The sequence below is a fragment of the Papilio machaon genome, chromosome Z, assembly GCF_912999745.1.
Source record: "Papilio machaon chromosome Z, ilPapMach1.1, whole genome shotgun sequence".
Classification (NCBI taxonomy): domain Eukaryota; kingdom Metazoa; phylum Arthropoda; class Insecta; order Lepidoptera; family Papilionidae; genus Papilio; species Papilio machaon.
In genome coordinates, this window is record NC_060016.1 from 6471190 (window position 1) to 6494401 (window position 23212).

Here is a 23212-nt window from a genome sequence, read left to right on the forward strand (position 1 = left end):
ACTTTATAAAGTTATATGAGATTACTTCTTTGTGAGATAATAAATCTTGGCAAATCTTTTCATAACAAGTCTGCAAATGTGACTGCCGGTGTTTTTGATGATTGATCTATGATGATTAGATAAAATCTTACCCGTGACAAAAAGACATAAGGAGAGATAAAAGATAAAACCAGTACAACTATGTCACAGCATATTGCTAAAACATTGCTTTGGTTTTGTCTGAAAAAGAATTCACATACTCTATGTATTACATTCACATAGTTCTTCATAATGCTTCTTTTACTATTATCTAATTTCAAATTCTTCGCTCTCTGTTAAACCATTTTTTTCTTTTAATACAGAGCTGGCTTGAGTGGTTGACTGGGCGACGGCATAAACAACAGGAGAACATTGACCATGGCGGTGAACTGCAGTGTATGCTGCCAGGGTCGGGCCGCGCCAATGTGGGAGAAATCTGTCTGCTCGCTGAAAGCCCGTATCGTATCCTGAGGGTAAGTTTTTTTATTCTAAAGATACTATATTCTAGCTATGAAATCCCACTGTAGTAAAACTTGGAATAAAGTGTTTAGACAGTGGGAACACACAGTAAAGGCACGATTCCACCAGTGTGCGGCACAAATTACACTTAAAAGGATCTTTGGAAAGTGGGAATTGGTTTATGGGAGAGTAAAAAACCTTTTTAATCCCAGCCATAATTATAATCATAAAATAATGATGTTATATTGTTTATTAACTACTAGATTTGCCCGCGACTCCGTCTGCGCGATCACTGAAGCCGTTCTGGAGATACCTTCTAAAAACATCCATCCATTCATCCAAACTGTCGCATTTACAACTTTAGTAAGATAGTTGAGTACTATATGCGATGCAACAAATACATCTAATAGATACAATATCTAATATGGAATAGCTTTGTTAATAAATACATATACGTTTATATGTTATATACGTTAATAAGATAACTTTATCCAGAGATATTAGACTAGCATATTAGATAGTGTTATCACTCGTTGACATATTAGTACATTTTGTATAAGCGGTATCAAAACATAAAATAAGAATGTTTATGTTTTTGTAATATATTAATATATTTCATAAAAGAATATGTTTTTCCATATCGCTTTTGTAGTATCAATCGAATATTTGTTAAAGGGTTAGCTCCTATTTTGGAATATTAACATTGCTAATTGTATACGTAGCTTGACATAAGAAGATACAGATTAACTTTTTACTGAAAACTTTCAATTTAACAAACTCTTTTATTAATCACAGTTAAATTAAAATAATTATATTACATATAAGTTTCCACGTTACTTGCCTTTTATCAGGTTTACCGCATGTTCCCATTGCAGGCTCTTACAAAAACATAAAATGTTGTCGTCCTCAGTATCTCTGAAAAAACTGAAACAATATACATTTTGCACAATTTTTAAAGGAAATTCACATTACAATTCATACACTACTCGCACAAATACGAAACTAACATCTTATGCAACAATTTTTGTTACGTAATATAATAAACATTAAGATGAAAAGTGAGCTTGAATGCCCAACAATAGTAATTAAACTTTTATTATTTAATTTAAAACCGCAATACTACTTGCGTTTATTTGTGTCTTTTATGCAAAGGAATCATAAAATACGTCACAAGGGAAAAATTAAGTTGGTAATATAATTATACGGACGTTCAGATATTTTGGAACTGTTCCAGATCCAGGCGAATCTTGACACGGTGCTTTAAATTTTACTCGAGTACAAGTAATACATATTAGATTAAAATAACCTTAATTGTTTTGCGTTATTCAACGAAAGAATTAATAAATTATTCTTCTTCTTCTAGCTCTACAGCGTTTTTGTGTGTGGTTTGGCCCAGCACTTCAATCGTCAATTTATTAGATTATAAAAATTTCATTGGACTGTGCCCTTTAATTTGGTACGTTATTGAAGAATATTAAAAAATTGATATGTCATAAGTCGGAAAAATTTATTAGATATAATTCATAGGGTTTCATAACCAATTACATCTCAGCATGACGCAGCAATATATACGATGATGTCCTTTACATTTTAACCGCAATGGCATTTAAACGGCTTGCTCGATTTAGAAATAACAGGTGTAGATCTTACTAATATTATAAATGCGAATGTTTAGATGGATGGATGTTTGTTTGAAGGTATCTCCAGAACGGTTCAACGCATCTTGATGAAATTTGGCACTTTGGCAAAGAACATATAAGCTACTTATAGTTTATTTTAATGCCGCGCGGACAGAGTCGCGGGCGACAGCTTGTATTCAATAAAATTGTTGTTTTTTTAATTAATTACCGCCTAGCCTTTACGATAATAACTATATATATTTCTCAAACTTGTTTATTGAAACAGATAGATATTGTTTTATTTTAAGAACAATTAATATATAACAAAAGCTTTTTACACTAAATAATAAATAAAATTTTCCATAGTTTATTTAAAATGTTAACAATTATTTTAAATTCAAATTCTTTCTAACATACAAAATCGCTACGCCTATACAATGAAATCCCATTCTTCAATGGTATTACATTAAAGGGAATTAAGATAGCGGTGTGCTTGTTGGTCGACGTAATGGACGAAAGCTGTATTATGATTACCTGATAAGTCAAAGCACTCGAACGTGGGGGAGAACATTTAAAACTGTCCTAAGTACTAACTCAACGTACACACGTGACTGTGTAATATAGGTTATAATATGTTTTTGTTTCGACGGGCACATACATTACCAATCATACCAGTAACACCGACGAAATTGAAAGAGGTCAGTATTTTTCATTAATTCTTTCACGCTTCACATTAGTTCTGAAAGAGACAAAAGACTTGAATTAATAATAATGAGAAATAATTTTAACAATTATCACATGTTTTACCTTTTTAGTTGAAAAATTGCCATAAAATCATAATGAATTTAAAAAATCTGTGATATATTGGTTACTAAATTTTATACAACTATTACTATTATACATAAAGTATTGAAGTGTGATATCATAAAGCAATCTAATTTGAATGTAATAAATTATTTAAAGCGCACTGTGTGGTAACCAAGCTTAAAGGCTTAGCTTGAACACAATATTTTTAGAGTTATACTATTAATAATAGCAAAGAGAAATAATGCGGCGAGTGTTGTGTTGCTAAGCAACGAAGATGCATCCTTGCTCGTAACCGGTTAAAATGTGAGACTTTTTGCTTCCTGTATTTTGAAGTACAGTATAAATAAGGTTTTAAAATCTCTTGTACCAACTGTTTCATGAAATTGTACTATTTTTTGAATATGCTTGTAATTTGCGTAATTTGTGCTTGCAGTATACATGGTGAGATTTATGATAGATTTTTTTTTGTTTATTTGTTAGGAAATAAATAAAATGGCGACTCATCGAAAATGTGACGCTTCTTGCAGTACATACCAAACCCTTGTTGTCAAAATTGAAGATGCTATGAATCTCGAGTTTTACCCTTATAGTTTAGTTATTACTTAATATTTATAACAGCCATAACATATTTTAATCAATTTAAGGATAAATAGGAGCGATATTTTCCGTAAAACCAAGAATTTATCCATAAAAACTAGTAACTAAACTATAATGTTAAAGCTAGTCAAATCATAGTACCGAGTAGCAAGAGAGCTTAAATACTTTGCAGATTTCTCGTTAAGCTTATAGAGAGAATTAAAAAAAAATAGAGTATCTTATCCAAGACCTGTCTCCTTTTGCTATCAGTCATAAAGATGCAAGGCGAATTTTAATTCAGTTTATGTTGATGTTACTAACGACAGGGAGCAAAGCTCTGCTTTGAATGTGCGGCACGCATCGAATGCAACGTTTCGCTTCGTCTTTTTAATATGTCGTACAGAAAACTCAGGGAAATTTAGTGTTGGTCGTAAGTTACCTTCAATATAATCATGTATTTCATTATTGCAAAAAATAATTTAAGAATTCCTTTAGCATTGAATCTTAAAAGTTTTAGATATCAACTTTATTATGCACAGTTGCCTTTCCTAGATGTATATTCCATTTCTTATTATTACATCGTTAGAACATTTTGTACGTCTTGAAATAAAACATAGCTTAACAATCTTTTGAAGGCCACTTTTAAATGATTGTATGAAAATATCGGTGAATATTGAATAATGACGTGTTAAACATTGTCAAGTCCCCTAATTGATTATTTCTAACCATGGATTTTAACAATCAAACATCTGTACCGCAGTATGTTGTTGGCTCATTATTTCAAGGAGATTGAGAGAATATGAAGGTTTAAGCATTTAAAACTCATGGCACTAGGGCTTTCGAAATAAGTTTACGTTTATAGTATGGGAATTTTTCTTTTACTAAAATGCCGCAAAAGAAGGCGACTGTAGTTGGCCTGTATTTTTAATTTCACAATTTACAATTTACGGTGAAACAATCTAGACAAGGAATATTAGAAAATTTAGGTAAAAGAAGTTTATAGAAACAATCAAATGAAGTTTCATTCTCGCGCAGATAATGGTTGAGTGACCTCAAGCATACTCGTATCTGTTCAGAGCATTACTCCTTGTAAAGTATGTGCTACATTTACATAACGATTATTGACTTGAAACCCTCTGTAAGATTCCTAACATACAAAACTAATCTAAATTTGTTCATGTCATTGCTTCATTGTCGTATTTTATTCTTGTATATACACAAGTTTGTAGGACACATAAAATAATATTGCATGAATAAAAATACAATTGAAAAGCTAGCCATCGTTAGGCTTTTTATGCTTAATTAATTAAATAAACTACACAGCTCTTAAAGAATAATCTGGAAACAAAATATCGTGAAGTAAAAAGAGATCGTTTACACTTGACATTGCGTCGTAGAAGTGCTACGGGAGGCGGCAGCTCGTAGCGGCAGTGAGAGTTACGCGCCGGTCACAGCTACGCGGCTACACCTGTTAATTCGGTTTCATCTTAATCCACGGTTCACTTTTGTCACAACTTCGCAGTAAAAAATAACTTAAAGTAAAATTACTTAACACTTAAAATCTTTCTTTTAAAATAATAACATTTTCATTTAATATTCTAAGCTTAAAAAATTTGAAATAGTTGAATAAAACTTAGTCAGTCCAACAAATCCAAACACATGTATAATAAACAGCATTTCAAAAGTGCCGGTATAAAACTGCCGCGGCATTGGTCCAAAATGTTTGGACTCATGAACGTAAATAAAGGTGACTACGAAGAGATATTACAGGTAAGTACATGATAACTAATTCTGCGTTATACAATTATAATATTGCAGATATACAGGACAGAAGATGCAGTTCTGTTGGAGAAATATTTTTACTTCAGTAAAAAAAAAACTGTTGCGCCCTAATTAAACATAATGAAAATCCAAAGTTATGTGCGTTTGCTTTTATTGTTTAAAAAAAATTGAAATAATATAACAACAATACCGGTTACTAATGGTATTAATCTATATATATAAAAGAAAGTCGTGTTAGTTACACTATTTATAACTCAAGAACGGCTGAATCGATTTGACTGAAAATTGGTGGGCAGGTAGCTTAGAACCAGGAAACGGACATAGGATAATTTTTACCCCGTTTTTTATTTTTTAATCCGCGCGGACGGAGTCGCGGGTAAAAGCTAGTTAATAATAACTTTTCATCTACCTCGTTGAGTTTTTTTATGATTCCCAAAAAAAGTTCAGTGGCTCAAGTTACAACACAGGAAGCGAACTTATAGCATATAGCCATATAATTGAAATCAGTTGATATCCATTGAGCTATTATACCTACTGAAGCGACGATAGAAATATTATCATTTCATAGTTTTTTTTACCATAAAATAGTATAATATACTTAAACCAATAATATTAGGATTATTTTGTTTTTTGAAAAAGCAAAATAATCCTGTTGTTTGATTTAGTCACCAGTAGAGAGTTTTCTTTATTGTTAGTGATTTATCATATTTTTGGTCTATCTAATTACAATAGGATATAGTACAGAGATAAATGGAATAGTATTTCGTTTGATTGTCTGCAAATAAAAAGAACGTGCATAAGTTTCCATCTGGCGCATACCAATGACCTTTTCTAAAAGTTGCATGCGACAGAGTTCAATTCTGTAGTTAAATGGACGTACACTGCCACAAGTGTTATCTTAATAAGTCCTAATAAAATGTCAATTCACACAAATTTTATTTTATCTATTAAAGAGATTCGAGTGAAGGTTATACCATCATGAATTTAATTTTGTCACTTTAAATATATTTAGTCTACAGAGATATACAGTAAAAAAATATTTGATTGAATTTTGTAGGGTTAGTAAAATTGACAGGGTGCTTCGAGGACGCCTGAAATGGTTTTCCTCTTATTTATTTTTCTCCAGTACCGTCGTTTTTCTTATTCATGCCGTGTTAAGCTACTAATATCGAGCTTATTTATTTTAATTAATAAATGTAAATTGTTAAAAGCAAACTTAAGTATTACAAATTTTAATAAGTAACATTTTTCACACAGTGAAATATGACTTTTTAGGGCAGTAGGTATTATATCTAATTTTGTATTAATAATTTCAACTGTTCAGAATAAAAATGTTTCATAACCTTGTTTTAGTTTAATGGAGTTCCGGTCTTTCAAAGCTCACGGGCAAGAGTTTCTTTTGTAAAATGTTAATTTAAAAAAACTCACAGCTGTATAGGACTGTAGAGAGGGTAAACTTCGAAAATCATAGAAAAATTATTAAACTCATTATAATCACTTTAATATCCCAAGTAAAAAGGATCTAGAGAAATAGATTATATAAAAAATAGTAATTAAAGAATTACTCTCGCTTAATACTTAGGATTGAATTTCGTACAGAGACCTGTAACCATAAGAACATTAATTTAGAACGTTCGTAGGTTGCCATGACAGATTTTCGACTTAATTACATTACGTAGATAGTGTTAAAAAAAATCACCGAAATGGATAGGTAAATATACTTCCTCGGCTGCAGCATCAGTACATGCTGCGGAAAAACCTAACTCCATACTTAAAAAATAAAATAGCGATGGCTCTGTTTCATGAACTGGTCAAGTTGAAAGAGTCTATTGCATGAAAACGACAAGCATCTGGCGTTTTTAAGTATATATCTCATTGATAAAATGGAAACAACATAAAGATTAAAGAACAGAGGTGCTTACGTCGAAAATCGACGTACAAAACGAACTTACATACATGGATCAGTTCAGTGAAATACCAAAAAATAAAAATGGTTATTGTGAAGATTTATAATTTCATGAAGTATAACATGTGTCAGGTATGCTATATACACAGTAAATAACAACCTTTATCTATATAGTTACTAGCTTTTACCCGCGACTCCGTCCGCGCGGAATAAAAAATAGAAAACGGGGTAAAAATTATCCTATGTCCTATTCCTGGTTCTAAGCTACCTGCCCACCAATTTTCAGTCAAATCGATTCAGCCGTTCTTGAGTTATAAATAGTGTAACTAACACGACTTTCTTTTATATATATAGAAAAAAAATATTTATCTTTCTTAACCTTGGAAAAACCTAGCTTACCTGCTTGCCTTATCTTGAAAGTTAAGAAATCGTATATATAGGTAAAAGCATATTTGCGCATCATTGGTAAACAAGGATGAAAGTGGCATAAATTTATGTCACTGATGACGTGGTTCCGAGTCACTGAATAAGAATGATTTAACTGAATATGTAATGTGAGCTTTATATTAATAGATATATATGTTTCTTTATTTATATAGTGTCTAATATTTTTTATATGAAAGTTGGTAATCGAGCTAGCGGCCACCTGATATCACTTAAATAGCAAAGTGACATTGCTCATAAACATATCCAAGTTAGAAGGTTGCAGATGCGTTAACTAAATTTAAAGGAAGAGATCATTTTAAAGGAGAAGAAAAAAGTATTGTACAGAAAAAGGTTATTTATCTGTCTTATAAATCGCCTCCCCTGCCAAATATACTTTACCTTACCAGTATTTCCTTATTAGATAAGGGTGAAACGGGGAAGAGAATTGGTCTCCGACTCAGTGTATTCTGTGTGTCACACGTGTATGCAATACAACCTCGTAGCTTTAATGACCGTGTTGTTACAAATGGAGTAACAACTTTAGTCAATTTCTGTAAGCGTTCGGGTACACGTGCAATGACACGAGTAACTGAAGTAATATCTAATAACACGTCAAATTAACTCAGGACATTGTATCACATCCTAGTCCTGTTGTTAACTTCCTATATATTTTTATTATATACCTAACATAGAATAATTATGTAAATATAAATTATTTAAAAAGTGATTTCGCTTTACACGAATACATCTAAGCTATAGTTTAATTTAAAAATCAATTAATCTGACTGACTGACAATTATAACACTCCGGAGAAGAAATGAATCGTATGAAATATCAATCTCCAAAATCAATCAAGCTAGGATGTCTACATGGAATGGACATACGAGTATATATTATAATTAAACGCAAGTTGGTAAAAAATATATGGTTTCATTATTGCTTTCAGTATAATTGTTTACCTTTAAAGTTAAATAAAGAAGTTTATTCCAATCTAAGAGTTACCTTCACATCAATTGCTTTGCACTGTATACATAGTCTGCTTTTGTAAACAATTAAATTTAGCATCCTTTAAATTAACGTGAATTTTAAGCAAAACAATATTATTTACATTGATTTAATTTAGTACAGTGATTTGTCATTTTTAATGTAAATTCATAAGTTAAAAAAATATTTAAGAACATGATTGAATCGAACAGAAAAATTATTGAACTAAAGTCTTATTTATGATGAAATAAACATTTTAAGCTCCCACTTTATCTGTGTGAAACTTTGCCAAAGCAGTCCCGACTTTAACTCTATTCTAAGCTACAGCAGTTAAGCCTTATAACTGTGTAAGTTACTACCCTTAAATTTATGTATTTAGGAATATGTATTTATGTTAAGAAAAATAAACATTAAAAGGTCCATTAGCATTTCCTTCGGATTTTGGTACTTCGACTTCTACGGAGATACGTTTTCAATAATAATATTTTACTAACTTTAATATTTCTGTGAACTATTCTAAAACATAGTGGCATAATAAAATAATTAATATTTTAAAATAAAACAATAATCTATTCCTATATTATTTTTTATTTCAAATGATACAGTGGTTAACGCCAGCAATAGTAAAATCCGTTAAAATCTGCATATATGTTTAAGTCGTCTTTCATTACTTAACAATAGAATGATGAACAAATGGCAACCATCATCCCTGTTGACCCGATGTTGCGTAGTAACAGTAAGTGATTATTCGTTTAATTGTTATTTGGGGTCAAAGTGAGCATTCGCGATAAAACTCCATTAACTTGATATCGACAGGTGTGTATATAATTTCTTTTTGCTTATCGGATTAATAATTATTTCTTGTGTGGCCTTGTTTCTATACACACGACATACAGTTAACATCCAGTTCCATACAATTGGCAAAGTAATTTAGTGAATAACAAACAAAAACTCTATAAATAGATAAAAATCTAGAACCTTACATCAGAACATGTTTCTTTTTTACTGATGATGTATCATCAACGTTTTTTTATTTCGGGTTTAGTCATAGCCTTTTGCAGCATTTGAGTTCAAATTATTACAACCGTAGTTTCCCAAGTAAAATCTATATATATATATAAAAGAAAGTAGTGTTAGTTACACTATTTATAACTCAAGAACGGCTGAATCGATTTGACTGAAAATTGGTGGGCAGGTAGCTTAGAACCAGGAAATGGACAAAGGATAATTTTTACCCCGTTTTCTATCTTTTATTCCGTGCGGCCGGAGTCGCGGGTAAAAGCTAGTATATCTATATATATAAAAGAAAGTCGTGTTAGTTACACTATTTATAACTCAAGAACGGCTAAATTGATTTTACTGAAAATTGGTGGGCAGGTAGCTTAGAACCAGGGAACGGACATAGGATAATTTTTACCCCGTTTTCTATTTTTTTTTTTATTCCGCGCGGACAGAGTCGCGGGTAAAAGCTAGTAACAAATAAGTCAACAACGTTGTAATTTACCGACATCTACTAGATAAAAATAGAACTAAAAAGGACAGTCATAAAAATCTAGATTTTAAGATGCTATTACCATGAGTTTTTAACTCCAAAGAGCAAAGGTTGTTTTCTAACCTGAAAATACAATAAAACTTCCCGCAATTTAATAAAGTTATTTTCACATCTTGGTTTCTCAGTGAAAAACATATCACTCAATATCAGTATCACGTCATTTATTGAAATTCAGTACATTTACCAAAAAAATTGTCATTATTTTCACCTCAAACTTCAACATGTTTTTAACTTTTTAAGTTAAATAATTCTCACAGATTTTGATTTATATCTGTTATTCAACTATTTTTTTAGAGCACAGGAAAATGACTATTTGCTAAGTTCTTGGCATATTACTCTTTTTTTCATCTTTACATTCGTTCAACCAGCTTGTTTATATAACATCATAGTATCAAGTATACTCGTACTATCAATTACTTTTTAGATTTGTGAAATGTATGATTATCCAAAATACATACATCTCTTTTCACTTCTTCTCACTTCTTCTTCGCACTGAAACTCTAATCGGACACAAATGTGTAAACAATTTCACGCAATTTTCTCTGAATTACTTGCTTAATAAATGAGAATAAAAATTGAACGCATAACAGCTGGGTATATTTTAATGTATTTATTTGGTATAGTTTAAGTTGACTATTTACTAAGCATTTTACAAAGTTCAACACGAAGAATATCGAATTGTGCAAGATCCGTAGAATTCACAAGATGTTTGTCCTTAATGGGCCACGGATTGGAGCCATTACGTGAAATCCTTTAAAGGATGTTACGGCTTTGATCGTATTTCTCGTATGTTATTGTAGAAGATAGAAAAGTTTTAAAAGATATTTGTCTATAATTAACTTAGGTCACTAGTATTTTAACAATTTTTAAATCAATCTACATTCATCTGTATTGGGTTTTGCTATTATACTAATGCTGTGAGGAATCAAAACATCAATAGCTGATTGTAGCTCCACGGAATACTATCACAAAGTTCTAATAATTAAGCAAGCAAATTCTATCTAATTAGTAAAGTGCACCTCCTGAAAAAAAAATCTTAAGAAACTGACTACCAATCCGTATCCCCCACCTAGTTGCATAAATTGATGGTAGGTGGATGCTTATCACGATCGCTTGCTTTTCTGTGGTTATATCTTTCTTGCTAAAGTTATTTAATGTTTTCTGAAAAGGCGGCAGAAAGCGGCAATGTGGAAGATTTTATGCGACTATATCTGAACGACCCGTCGCGGCTCAGTCTGCGCGATCCTCGCGGTCGCACCGCCGCGCACCAGGCCGCTGCCAAGAACAATGCCAACATCCTTCACTTCATAAACAACTATGGAGGTGGTAAGTACGGTTTCTTATTATGTTATTTGTTTTCATATTAACTTCGAACTCTATCTCTTCGCTCTTTTCATAAACTAATATGATAAGTTCAACTTCTTCGATTAAATAATAATTTTTGGGAATTAATTATATTTTTATTTTTTTTTCATAACTTTTGTACCAATCAACATATTTATAAAAAAAAAACACGCAAAAAATAATAAAAAATTGCCATTGCTATTCCTCCACTTTTCACTCTTAGATACAAGTATATTAAATGAACAAGAAGTGATGGATTATTCATTATTCACGTCAGTCAATGTAGTAGAAAAATTCAAAATTAGTAGTATATTTGCGACCTTGTTATCCATTATACAATTTCGTGACATGGGTATTAAATAGTCAAGTTTGGAAATTTCAAAACATTGTTGTTTTCTAACATAAAACAGTCTTGTCTTTTATTATAATTACACTTTGAACTTATAAAATTCAATCATATAAAATAGACTCAAGACTTCTGTTACATTAAAAATATAATTGGAAAACTGTGTCGGGAACTTATGGCATTTATTTATGCATAGAGTTAGTTGCACGCGACATGAAACTTTGTTCTCATCATTCAAAAAGTACAAAACATAATTACCCATTAAATCAAAAATTACAATACTCTGTGAAAATTTAAAATTGAATAAAATGCATTGTTTTCGGCACCTTTAACTAAACAACACGTTATATATAACTTCGTTTGTTTTTAAGTAACCTAAGTTTCATATTGTTACCAAACAGATGGGTTTAAAATTGTCTTTTCAATTGAATCCGATTCAGGGCGACCGTTTCTAAACCCATGATAGTTATTCTAATCATAAATCTGAGGAGAAAGCTATTATTTGAGACTTAAATAGACCAATTCATTGCGTAGGAATATAAGTTTCGTCTTGTTCTTTGCACAAAAACATTTTTTATTAAGTCTCAAAATTATCCGTAATACGCTAACGTTTGTATAAGGACTATGCATTATTTTGGATATTTTTGTTGAGAGATTAGAAAACATTTGAGCACAGAGGTAAAACTTTACTACTATACATTTAAAATCAAACTTAACATATAACTACCAATTGTTTTGCACTTCACACGCCTACAAGAAAATAATAGCACATCCACAGTTTCATAACATTGTCTACACCCTTTTTCGCTTTGTTAAAGACACTTTTATGTCTTACTCAACCGGAGTCAGTTTCATAATAACATGTGATATGCCTCCTAGACTTGGGGTCTCGTGATAATGCTGGTAACACACCACTTCACGTGGCTGTGGAAAACGAAGCTCTTGATGCCATCGAGTTTCTACTACAACAGTGAGTATGACACATGTATTACTAAATGATAAACTAAATTTACTATATCCAAAAATTTGTTGGCTCAAAAATATATCGTAGTCAAAGTAATTGTTGTAATTTATCTTTTATAATTTAAAAATAAAATTCTCAAATTACACAAAAGAAATAATTAGAACCTTTAAAGCTTAACATGAAATCCTTTTATCGTTTCGCATACGCTTAATGTTTCGAGGTAATGATGTTTTGTTCTTTATAATGGAACACTGAATATTTAATAGAAATTTCGACTCAAAAAAGAACAACGAAGTTACGAAGTTACGATGTTTACGAGATCAAATATTTTTTAAACATTAGATAATTTATTGCTTAGAATCCTTAAAGTCTCTTAATATTCGTTTTAGGAATTCCTCAACTAGTTGAATATTTCTTGAATATTAATGTTCCTTTACAGAAAAGTAAATACTGGTATATTGAATGAAAAATCACAGGCACCAATTCATCTCGCAACCGAATTAAATAAGGTAAGTTATCATTTTTCTTTTGTAATTGCAAACGTCAGAAAGCAAATTACACTGAAACGAAAATACGTATACTTAATAATTTCTCGTTTGTTTTTCGTATGGTGTTTGTTTAACACAAGTTTTCTTGCATTAAAATGTCCTAATCAAAAGGTAGAAGGGTACGTAATCATTTTGTCAAAAGAAATTTACTTTCCTAACTTCAAAAGAAAACCACAATCTTTGAGTAACGTAAATATTATTTGTGTTATATTATTAGCCAAAACATTCCCTTTACGTAGTTACGTGACTAATAATGAGTTAATTAAATGAAATTTCCACATGAATAAACTACGCAAATTTCAATGACACTTTTTTTTCCACAAAAAACATTGAAATTTTTTAGCCATTTCCAAAGTCTACCTTGGTAAAGAGCAAGCAAAAGCTTTTTATTGGCGCAATAAAAAGCTTTTTCTTTATAAATCATTTTAAGTGTGTGTTAATAAAACTACAAAAGTTAAATTTATTGAAAAAAGTATAAAAGATGCATAATAAACAAATTCGCAGGTCTCTGTTTTGGAATTATTTGCAAAATACAAAGACGTGATCAATGTGGACCTTGGCGGAGAACACGGTCGCACGGCGCTACATTTCGCTGCCATACACGATCATGACCAGTGCGCCAGGATTTTGGTACGATTGTTCTTGTAATTCTGCCAAATATATCGTGGTAGCCACGCTGTTCATTGGTTCCCCTGGACGATCTAATGAGATGTTTGGGTAGTTGTATATGGCAATTTCTATAGGTCTTACTCTCGGCAGCATTATGTATCGGTGACAATTCCATGTCCTTTGTACTTTCGTAAACAATTAAACTAAATTAATTCAACAATCAGTGCAATGCTAGATAAAGTATATATTAATTTGGAGATGTAAATATTAATGAAAACTATCAAATTACTGCAATAGATATCAGACCTCGGCGCGAATTCAAAACGTTCGTGCAACAACGGCTATTACCCGATACATGAGGCCGCGAAAAATGCGTCCTCTAGGACAATGGAGGTATTTCTACAATGGGGCGAGTCTAAAGGATGCAGCAGAGAGTCTATCATATCACTATACGATAGCGAGGGTAATGTACCATTGCACTCCGCCGTGCATGGCGGTGACATCAAAGCTGTAGAGCTCTGTCTCAGGTCAGGAGCAAAGATTTCAACGCAACAACACGATCTATCGACCCCAGTGCATCTCGCATGCGCACAGGTAATACAGAAACTTTGAACATATCAATTTTAATACCAGGCTTTACATAAGTTTCACTTCCACCAATGAATATTAATTCCAGGGCGCCTTAGAAATCATTCGGTTGATGTTTGAAATGCAGCCAAAAGAGAAGAAAGCCTGTCTCGTTTCGTGCGATGTGCAAATGATGACGCCTATTCATTGCGCCGCTATGTTTGATCATCCTGATATCGTTAGCTACTTGATATCTGAAGGCTCAGATATAAATCCCTTAGACAAGGAAAGGCGATCTCCCTTGTTGCTGGCTGCTTCTAGGGCAGGCTGGAGAACAGTTCACACTTTGGTAAGTGTCTTATTTCTCTTGAAAGTACAGTTTTGAAAATTTGTTTATAGTGAAAGATGTATAATATACATATACAATTAACAGTATTCGTGTGTAAATTCGCGTTTTTTTCGGGTAATCTCCACAACTTAACCCATTTTGATGGGACTTGTACTGGAAGGTAGCTTAGTGTGCTAGAGTAACTTAAGCTAATTTTTGTTTATAGTTCCACGCTGACGATGTTGACGAACGCTAGTCGAAAATAAATAAAAATTAAGAATCAATTCAAATTTATTTAAGCGATACCAGACTAACCATGGGTATCTGAGACTGAAATCTCCGTTTAAAATATGTTGTTATCCCTATTTTGTCAAAGATAATGACAAGGATGAAGATATGTTTTATACAGAGATTTTGGGGTCAGAACCCCACGGTAAATAGTAAAATATAAATAAAAAATTATTGCAAAAGAATATTGATTCAATAATAAAATACAACCAAGTCATGTAACAACATTACAGATTCGCCTGGGAGCTGACATTAAGCTAAAGGATATGAATTCAAGGAATTTATTACATCTTGTTGTGCTCAACGGTGGACGGCTGGAAGATTTTGCAGCTAGCTGCAAGGTAAATGTTTGTATCAATACGCCTTTAGGTTGCATCCGAGTACTCCGTTCCAACCTTCACATAAATATTAGCAAACATTAGTCGACAATTAAAACTGCAATGGATTTTAACCCCGCCTTACATTACCCAGTTCAATGTTTAATGAAAAATAAAGGTATAAATAATATGTACGTTTTGCAGGACCATTGTGAACAGGGCCTGATACAAATGCTGAACGAAAGGGATAATACCGGCTGCTCACCACTGCATTACGCCAGCCGAGAGGGTCACATCAGATCTTCAGAGAATCTAATCAGACTAGGAGCTAGCATCAACCCAAAAAATAACAAGAATGAGAGTCCACTTCATTTCGCTGCTAGGTAAAAGTAATTTAACATTTATTACAGTACTGTCTTTTATCTCATATTATGCTAAAGATAAATGTATTTAAGGTACACTTAATTTATCTTTAGCATTATAGGTCTCAAACTTAAAATAATACTGCTGTAAATTACTAGAGCTTGCGCCTTTAAATTTTGTATCGCTGCGATAATCATCGTTATCTTTTTCTTACTGTATATGAGGTCAGAACAATAAAGTGACAAACATGAAGCCTATTTTTTTTTTCAAGTAGGAACTGACTGATATGGTATGATACATTTCAGATATGGACGCTTCCATACAGCCTGTCGTCTTCTCGATTCAGACAAAGGCACCTGCATTATGAACGAGAATGATGGGGAAGGTTTGACACCACTGCACATTTCCTCGCGGGAGGGTCATACTAAAGTGGTACAGCTGCTATTGAACCGTGGTGCACTGATCCATAGAGACCATAACGGTCGTAATCCATTACACTTGGCTGCTATGAGCGGATACACTCAAACTATTGAATTGTTGCATTCAGTACACTCACATCTATTAAATCAGAGTGACAAGGATGGAGTAAGTATACAGTTTTACGCTTTATTTTCTAATATATATGTTTAGTTCTAACATCCATGATTTACACATAACTAGTTTAAAATGCTGCTTAAACTCGTACACTTTATGTTAAACAATTGGTAATTGCAGTTTCGCATCCATTTTTTGCCGGTAACTTGATAACTTGATTCCGCGTTTCATGTGCTATGTACGTTATTACACAATTTAACATTTAATTGTTTTGTTTTTTCTAATACCAATTTCGTCTAATATCAGAATACTCCTCTACATCTGGCTACAATGGAAAATAGACCAAATTCGATTGCATTGTTACTGTCTATGGGATGTAATCTTACCTACAACAATCTTGACATGAGCGCGATTGATTACGCTATTTATTACAAGTTCCCGGAAGCAGCTCTTGCTATGGTTACTCACGAACAAAGGTAATAACAACGCATGTTATCATCTTTTGCTAAGAAGGGACAAAGCATGATTATGAATTTTTTGATGATTCCGAAAAGGTTATCTTGCACGACTTTCAGAAGTCTTTCTTGACAGTTTCTCAAAAGCCTAAACAGTTTAAATGATTTTTGATTAAAAATGAGTACCCCATTCTTCTCCGGATTAACGGGCATAGCCTGTTATTACCTCATATAATTTTTTGTTCCAATTACTAATAATTGTAACTAATATTTAAATATTTCAGGGCTAAGGAAGTAATGGCGTTACGTTCCGATCGTCATCCCTGTGTTACGCTTGCTCTGATAGCTTATATGCCTCGAGTTTTTGAAGCAGTACAAGATAAATGTATCACTAAAGCCAACTGCAAGAAAGACTCAAAGAGCTTCTACGTGAGTTCACAAAAGATTGTCTGTAACCTTACTATAAAAATATCCTTTTTATTTTTGATTAGTAGTTTTAATTTACTTTTCCTCTGAAGGATGAAGTAATCATAATCTAACATTTTATATTTAATTAATCATTTATTTTTTTATTTTTAGTCAAGTTTTAGTATATATATTTATGTTATCATGTATCTAAGATGTTTGTAATAGAACGACGTATTGAAGAACCACTCTGTTATAAAGACAACTGATAACTGTTCTTTTTTATTCGTCCACTATTTAATGAACCTTATTTTTAGTAACAACATTTAAGTATAACTTCTTGAATAAAAAAAATTAACTTTTTTATGTTACACTTAACTATTCTGTTCGCAAAATTTAGATCAAATACAACTTTGAAGCGCTATGCCCCCAAGTAAATTACGAAGAAGGACCCAGAAACAGAAAATCTGATAACGTTCCAAAATCACAAGAAATACCATTACCAGCTCTTAACGTAAGTTTTATATATCATTACCATTAGTTAGAAGTTTAATATTTGTTTTCGCTCGCTGCAGATTAAATACTCTTTCAAACACTACCAGTATTCGAAGCTTGAAATTGAAGCGCAGAGACAGGCGCGCGGCGACCCAAATTACCGACCTGAACCGTTGAGTGTTATCAACGTGAGTGAAGTGTCAATTCAGTACACTGACGCTTCGCTTGTGTCCATGTTCTTGTGTGCAATTTACACCTATTATCATTATTGGTTAGGCCATTATTTCCAACAGGAATTAACAAAACAGCTTAGCAACAAAATACTGCAGTGCACATAAAATTTGCAAGTCAATTTCCACCCAATCTCTCTAGTCGCCAGAAATATTGTGAATGTTGAGTAAGCAATGTTGGGAAACCCTCAAACTCTTGGTGTACAGTAAATAAGTGTTTATAGATATTTAAATGCCAAAACATAAAGTAACAAAAATTGGGATGTTTATTAAACTTGATAGGTACCATAAAGCACGTAACCACACAAAAACAAAGCACCGTTTGTGACTTCACAGCCATAACACAATATACGCTTTCAACATTTTCTAAATAAATGTGTTTACCTGCTTCCGTTCTGTTTTTGTTTTGTAAAAATACCTTTTTAAAGAACTTTACATAATATGAATAATAAGGTTACAAACAAAAAGGTAATCGTAATTGTCTAGATATGTTGGTCAATTGGTTAAGTGGTCTGCAATATATCTTCAATTTTTTTGTTAAATATTTTACAGGCAATGGTAGCTCATGGTCGAGTGGAGCTACTGGCTCATCCACTGAGCCAAAAGTACTTGCAAATGAAATGGAACTCCTATGGAAAGTATTTCCACGTAGCTAACCTGCTCTTCTATTGCATCTTCTTATCAATCGTTACACTTTACACGTATCTTCTTATGGACAGCGTACCTAATACAGTTCTCTCGAATAATTCCACCAGCGCATGTACTTCGTGGAGTAGCGATTTTAACAATTCCGCCAAGAATACGTCTGGATGGGACAATTTAAGTTCGGAACGTGCTGATGGTAAGAATAATAAATTAAAAACAACAATTATAAACATTGTATCTACACAATCTATAGTCTCATAAGTCTTAGACTTTTTTGTTTCAGATTTTCAAAGAACAATTGCAATGGATATCAGCACAGTTGCTATTTTAGTATACAACAGTATATGCGTTGTTCGTGAGGCCTATAATGTGAAACAACAGAAATGGCATTACTTAGTGGATCCTTCAAACTTGGTATCTTGGATTTTATACATCAGCTCCACCATGACGGTCTTTCCATGGGTTTTCACCAGCAATTGTAGTGTTCAGGTTTGTTAACTTTGGCAAAAAACTTTAAAATTAAAATATCAGAGCGTTTGCGTTAATTGTTTTTATATTACAGTATTCAGCTGCGTCTATTACAATATTCCTGGCATGGTTTGAACTTCTCCTGCTCCTTCAACGTTTTGATCAAGTCGGCATCTATGTGGTGATGTTCTTAGAAATCTTACAGACCCTAATCAAAGTATTGATGGTTTTTTCAATTCTGATCATGGCTTTTGGACTAGCTTTCTATATATTACTATCTAAGGTAAGCAGCTGGAGCGAAAGTGATTCTTCGTTACGTAGTGTAGCAAAATATACATTTTTAAATACAATAATATAATATGTGAAGTCTTTATTGCGATGCGATTTTACGCGACGGCAATAGTCTACCTAAAATTACTAAATGCTATGTTCCGAAAAGTATGAAAAAATATGTTTAAAGCAATGGCGAAACAAGCGATGTTAGATTTCTCTATTTTGCGAATTGGCTTGGCGAATTAGATGAAATCATTAAAGATTTCGCCATAGACGAGAGTTGATCGAGTTCATCGATAATGTTCTCTGATATCTTGGCGAATATTTATATGTAATCTTAGTTTATGAGTATCTTACTTTCCAGGGTAATCATTTGTCTTTTAGCACTATTTCCATGTCAATAATGAGGACGTTCGCAATGATGCTTGGTGAACTTGACTTTCTCGGCACATACGTACACACTTACTACAGATCTGACTCCGACGCCAGTTTGCCATTTCCAATGGCAACTTTTTTTATATTAGGCTTATTTATGGTTCTAATGCCAATTCTCCTGATGAATCTCCTCATCGGTTTGGCTGTTGGCGATATTGAAAGTGTTCGTAGAAATGCTCAACTGAAGCGCTTGGCTATGCAAGTAAGAAAATTTAAAGAATTGAATGATTTTAATCGTTTTGTAGTACTAAAAATATTGCAAATGATGACGTTTTTTCAATAACGGGTATGATAATAGCAGTCTTAAATTTAAACAAATTCTTGAATGCTTATAAACAAAATGGTTTTTGTAAAATAAAAACTTTTATAAATTGCTTTAAAATGAAAACAAGAGGTTATTGACGAAGCATAATTATGATTATAATTTTTGCTTACAGGTCGTTTTACATACTGAACTAGAACGGAAATTACCAGCAATGCTCTTGGAAAAAGTGGACAAAAGTGAACTAATCGAATATCCCAACTCAAATAAATGTAAATTAGGATTCTTGGATCTAATACTGAGGAAATGGTTCTGCAACCCGTTTACTGATGACAGTTAGTATATGTTTTGAGGTTGATAAACACTGCTTCACCGTTTTAATAGATGCAGTTCAGTATTTAAATAAAAAAAGATTATTTGCTATTTTTCCTGATTTTAACTTGCTTCTGTAGATAAAAACTATTAACAGAAAAGGACAAATAATATTAAAATTCTGTTAGAGTTTTTTGTTTTTATTTAACATGAAAAAAATCATATTGAAATATACGAAGAGTTTTATCAGTACCATATGCATCTATGTAACATTATTATGTGGAAAGCGGTACTTCACGAGGTTATTCATGGAGTGTGACAATTTTACTGACAATTACTTTTCCTACGTTATGGTTGAAGTGGCGGTTTGATCCTATGATTCCGGCAATTTTGTCAACTATAATTCAAGCACTTTTATAATATTGTAAAAAAATATCGGCATAACGTTAACGATGTGTTGATACCAATTCCATTCTAAGTTTCAAACTCAAACATAGTCTTGAAAAATGTAATATTTTTATAACAATAATTTATTTTTAAACAGATGGTCTAGACCTTGTTTTGGAAAATAAAGAAGACATCCTGACATCAGAGTTAATAAAACAAAAACACGAAATAAGAAACATGAACAGAATAATAAATCAACAATATATGTTGATAAGACTTATTGTGCAGGTAAGAATATACGTCTTCTACTCGAGGACCATCTTATGGTAACTTTTTTCAAATTTTAATGGATTTACTTTTCAAATTAAGTTAGCTTAGGCTTAATATTATGTAATACTACTCACTAACCCCTGGTTTCTTGCAAATTTATCGAACTTGTTTTCTAATAGCACACAAATTTACTCATCATCATCATCAGCTCACTATACGTCCCCACCGTGGGGTTCGGAGCCTACCCTAATTTAGGGGTGACTAGGCCATAGTCAATCACGCTGGCGCAGTGCGCGTGGTTGCATCACGATGTTTTCCTTCACGTTAAGAACGTCGGATAAATGTACATATGTAAATCGAAAAACAAATTGGTACATGGCGGGATTCGAACCCACAACCTGCAGATTGCAAGTCAAGGGCTTACCCCCTGAGCCACCAACGCTCAATTAGTCACATCCAATTAATATCAGATTTCATAATATTACAGCAAACTAAATTCAAACATATGTGCACTCGTTCTAGCAGCTGTTAAACATCGATCACTTATTAATTAATCGGAACTTAAATTTGATTGAGTTTAAATTGTGCACGTACACGTATTTAACATTTTCTTTGTGTTTACTAAATTTTCTCTTTAGAAAATGGAAATCAGAACGGAAGCTGATGATGTGGACGAAGGTGTATCTGCGAATGAGATCCGCGTGGTGCCGAGATGGAGTTCACCGAGGCTGCGCAACAATCTGCGTCCCGCATCTTCTTTCAATAGGGGTGGCTGATTGTATAACCCATTTATAGCGAATCAAAAGTATTGCAAATGTGCGCGGCGCTGTTAGTAGTCAATAAACTCTTTAGTTGCAACGCTATGCTTTATTTACTTTGTTCTGGACTTGATCAAGATAAGCCTATGGGTGGTTTGAATATTTTTTTTAATGTGTTAAAAAATAATGCATTTGATATTTTAATATCACTCTATGATTTAGCTAAAACGTGCGTGACATTGAAACATTAGTCCGCAAGATAACATGTACTTATAAATGTAGTAAAGTTTTTTTCTAAAATATATTTAGTATATCAAAATAACATAATGATATTTGTAAATCAAAATATCAATGGATTATAGACATAGAAATTTAGTTTGTTAACTAAATAATTTAATTATACAGGTGTTAGATAACTCATGTTATTAGCATTGAAAGCTTCGCTAGTTAGGCTTTGTATGCTTATAAGAAAACGTTTCCTCTCTGTTAGTATTAAGTATTACGATACAATGAGATTCCCTGCTATTTCAGAACTCATCAAGGAATGAAGAACTCAAAAAGAGGTCTTTTTCCTTCATCATTGTTAAAAATAGTTATCAATGACACATTACCTAAGATTAAATCTCATCTATGTAAATATGTTCTCAATATTAATCCTCTAAGTAAATGTTTTAATTTAAACATTTTGAACGTAGTCAATACATACGTAGACATTTCAATGTAGAAGAAATGTATCGTAAATGTTACGTTTAAAATATATTGTTTTACATTTTCATATAAATATTTAAGAGTAGTGGCTATTGTATCAATAAAACTCAAATTCGATAAGAACTGGGTTTTTAAAGCATTCTCAGTACAATCTCGTTACTTACTGCTTTGTAGTATGAATGTATGTATATCAATAAGTTTTTATATTAATTATAACATAATCTTCTATTGTATATCATAATAATATTAAGTGTCGAGCAAAGAGCATCGACAAAACATACATTTAACTAAAAAAGTGTATTTATGTTAAATAGATATTGTAAAAACTTCTAAATATGATTTAAAAATCGGATAATTTCATTAAATAAATTAATTTAAATAGGCAACTGTGTAATTATGAAACAAACCTAATTTGTTGAAAATTTTATGAAACAATTTGATAAAACCTTTACACTTTTTATAAATATTTGTCAAGATTTTAGACATAAACTAAATATTATTTTGAATTAATAGTATTTTACGATAAGTTATTTCTTAATTTCGCAATATAAATTAATTTTTTTTTAAAAATCTTTTTGTTAAATTTTTTGATTTCTGAGTTATATTATTTTTCATAATGCTTCGCCTAATTTTATGACCCGGAGAGAACCATCCTGTATAATAAACTTACTTTTCCATGTCATTTTAAATTAAACCTTAACTATACAAATAACTTTAAGTACCGTGGATTTCCACGTCCGAAACATTACCTGTGATAAAGTATAATGGTATC

The 23212-nt window shown here is 32.1% G+C and overlaps 1 protein-coding gene across 3 annotated transcripts; it reads left to right on the forward strand.

Moving 5' to 3' along the window:
• Window positions 1-205: 205 nt before the first annotated feature.
• On the forward strand, window positions 206-21879 carry LOC106717270 (transient receptor potential cation channel subfamily A member 1). Of its 3 annotated transcripts, none has more exons than XM_045686272.1 (20): window positions 206-491; window positions 11299-11455; window positions 12699-12789; window positions 13223-13292; window positions 13836-13961; window positions 14238-14534; window positions 14617-14856; window positions 15357-15464; window positions 15645-15823; window positions 16109-16388; window positions 16644-16813; window positions 17077-17221; window positions 17598-17711; window positions 18475-18763; window positions 18836-19056; window positions 19130-19318; window positions 19673-19945; window positions 20181-20340; window positions 20862-20992; window positions 21613-21879. In XM_045686272.1, exons 1-20 carry the CDS (start codon window positions 417-419, stop codon window positions 21748-21750), a joined length of 3453 nt encoding a protein of 1150 aa, XP_045542228.1. In that variant the 5' UTR covers window positions 206-416; the 3' UTR covers window positions 21751-21879. The 3 variants fall into 3 exon arrangements, with proteins under 3 accessions (XP_045542228.1, XP_045542230.1, XP_045542229.1); XM_045686274.1 differs by having other exon boundaries at window positions 18851-19056; XM_045686273.1 differs by lacking the exon at window positions 17598-17711 and adding an exon at window positions 17773-17880.
• The last annotated feature ends 1333 nt before the right edge of the window (window positions 21880-23212 follow it).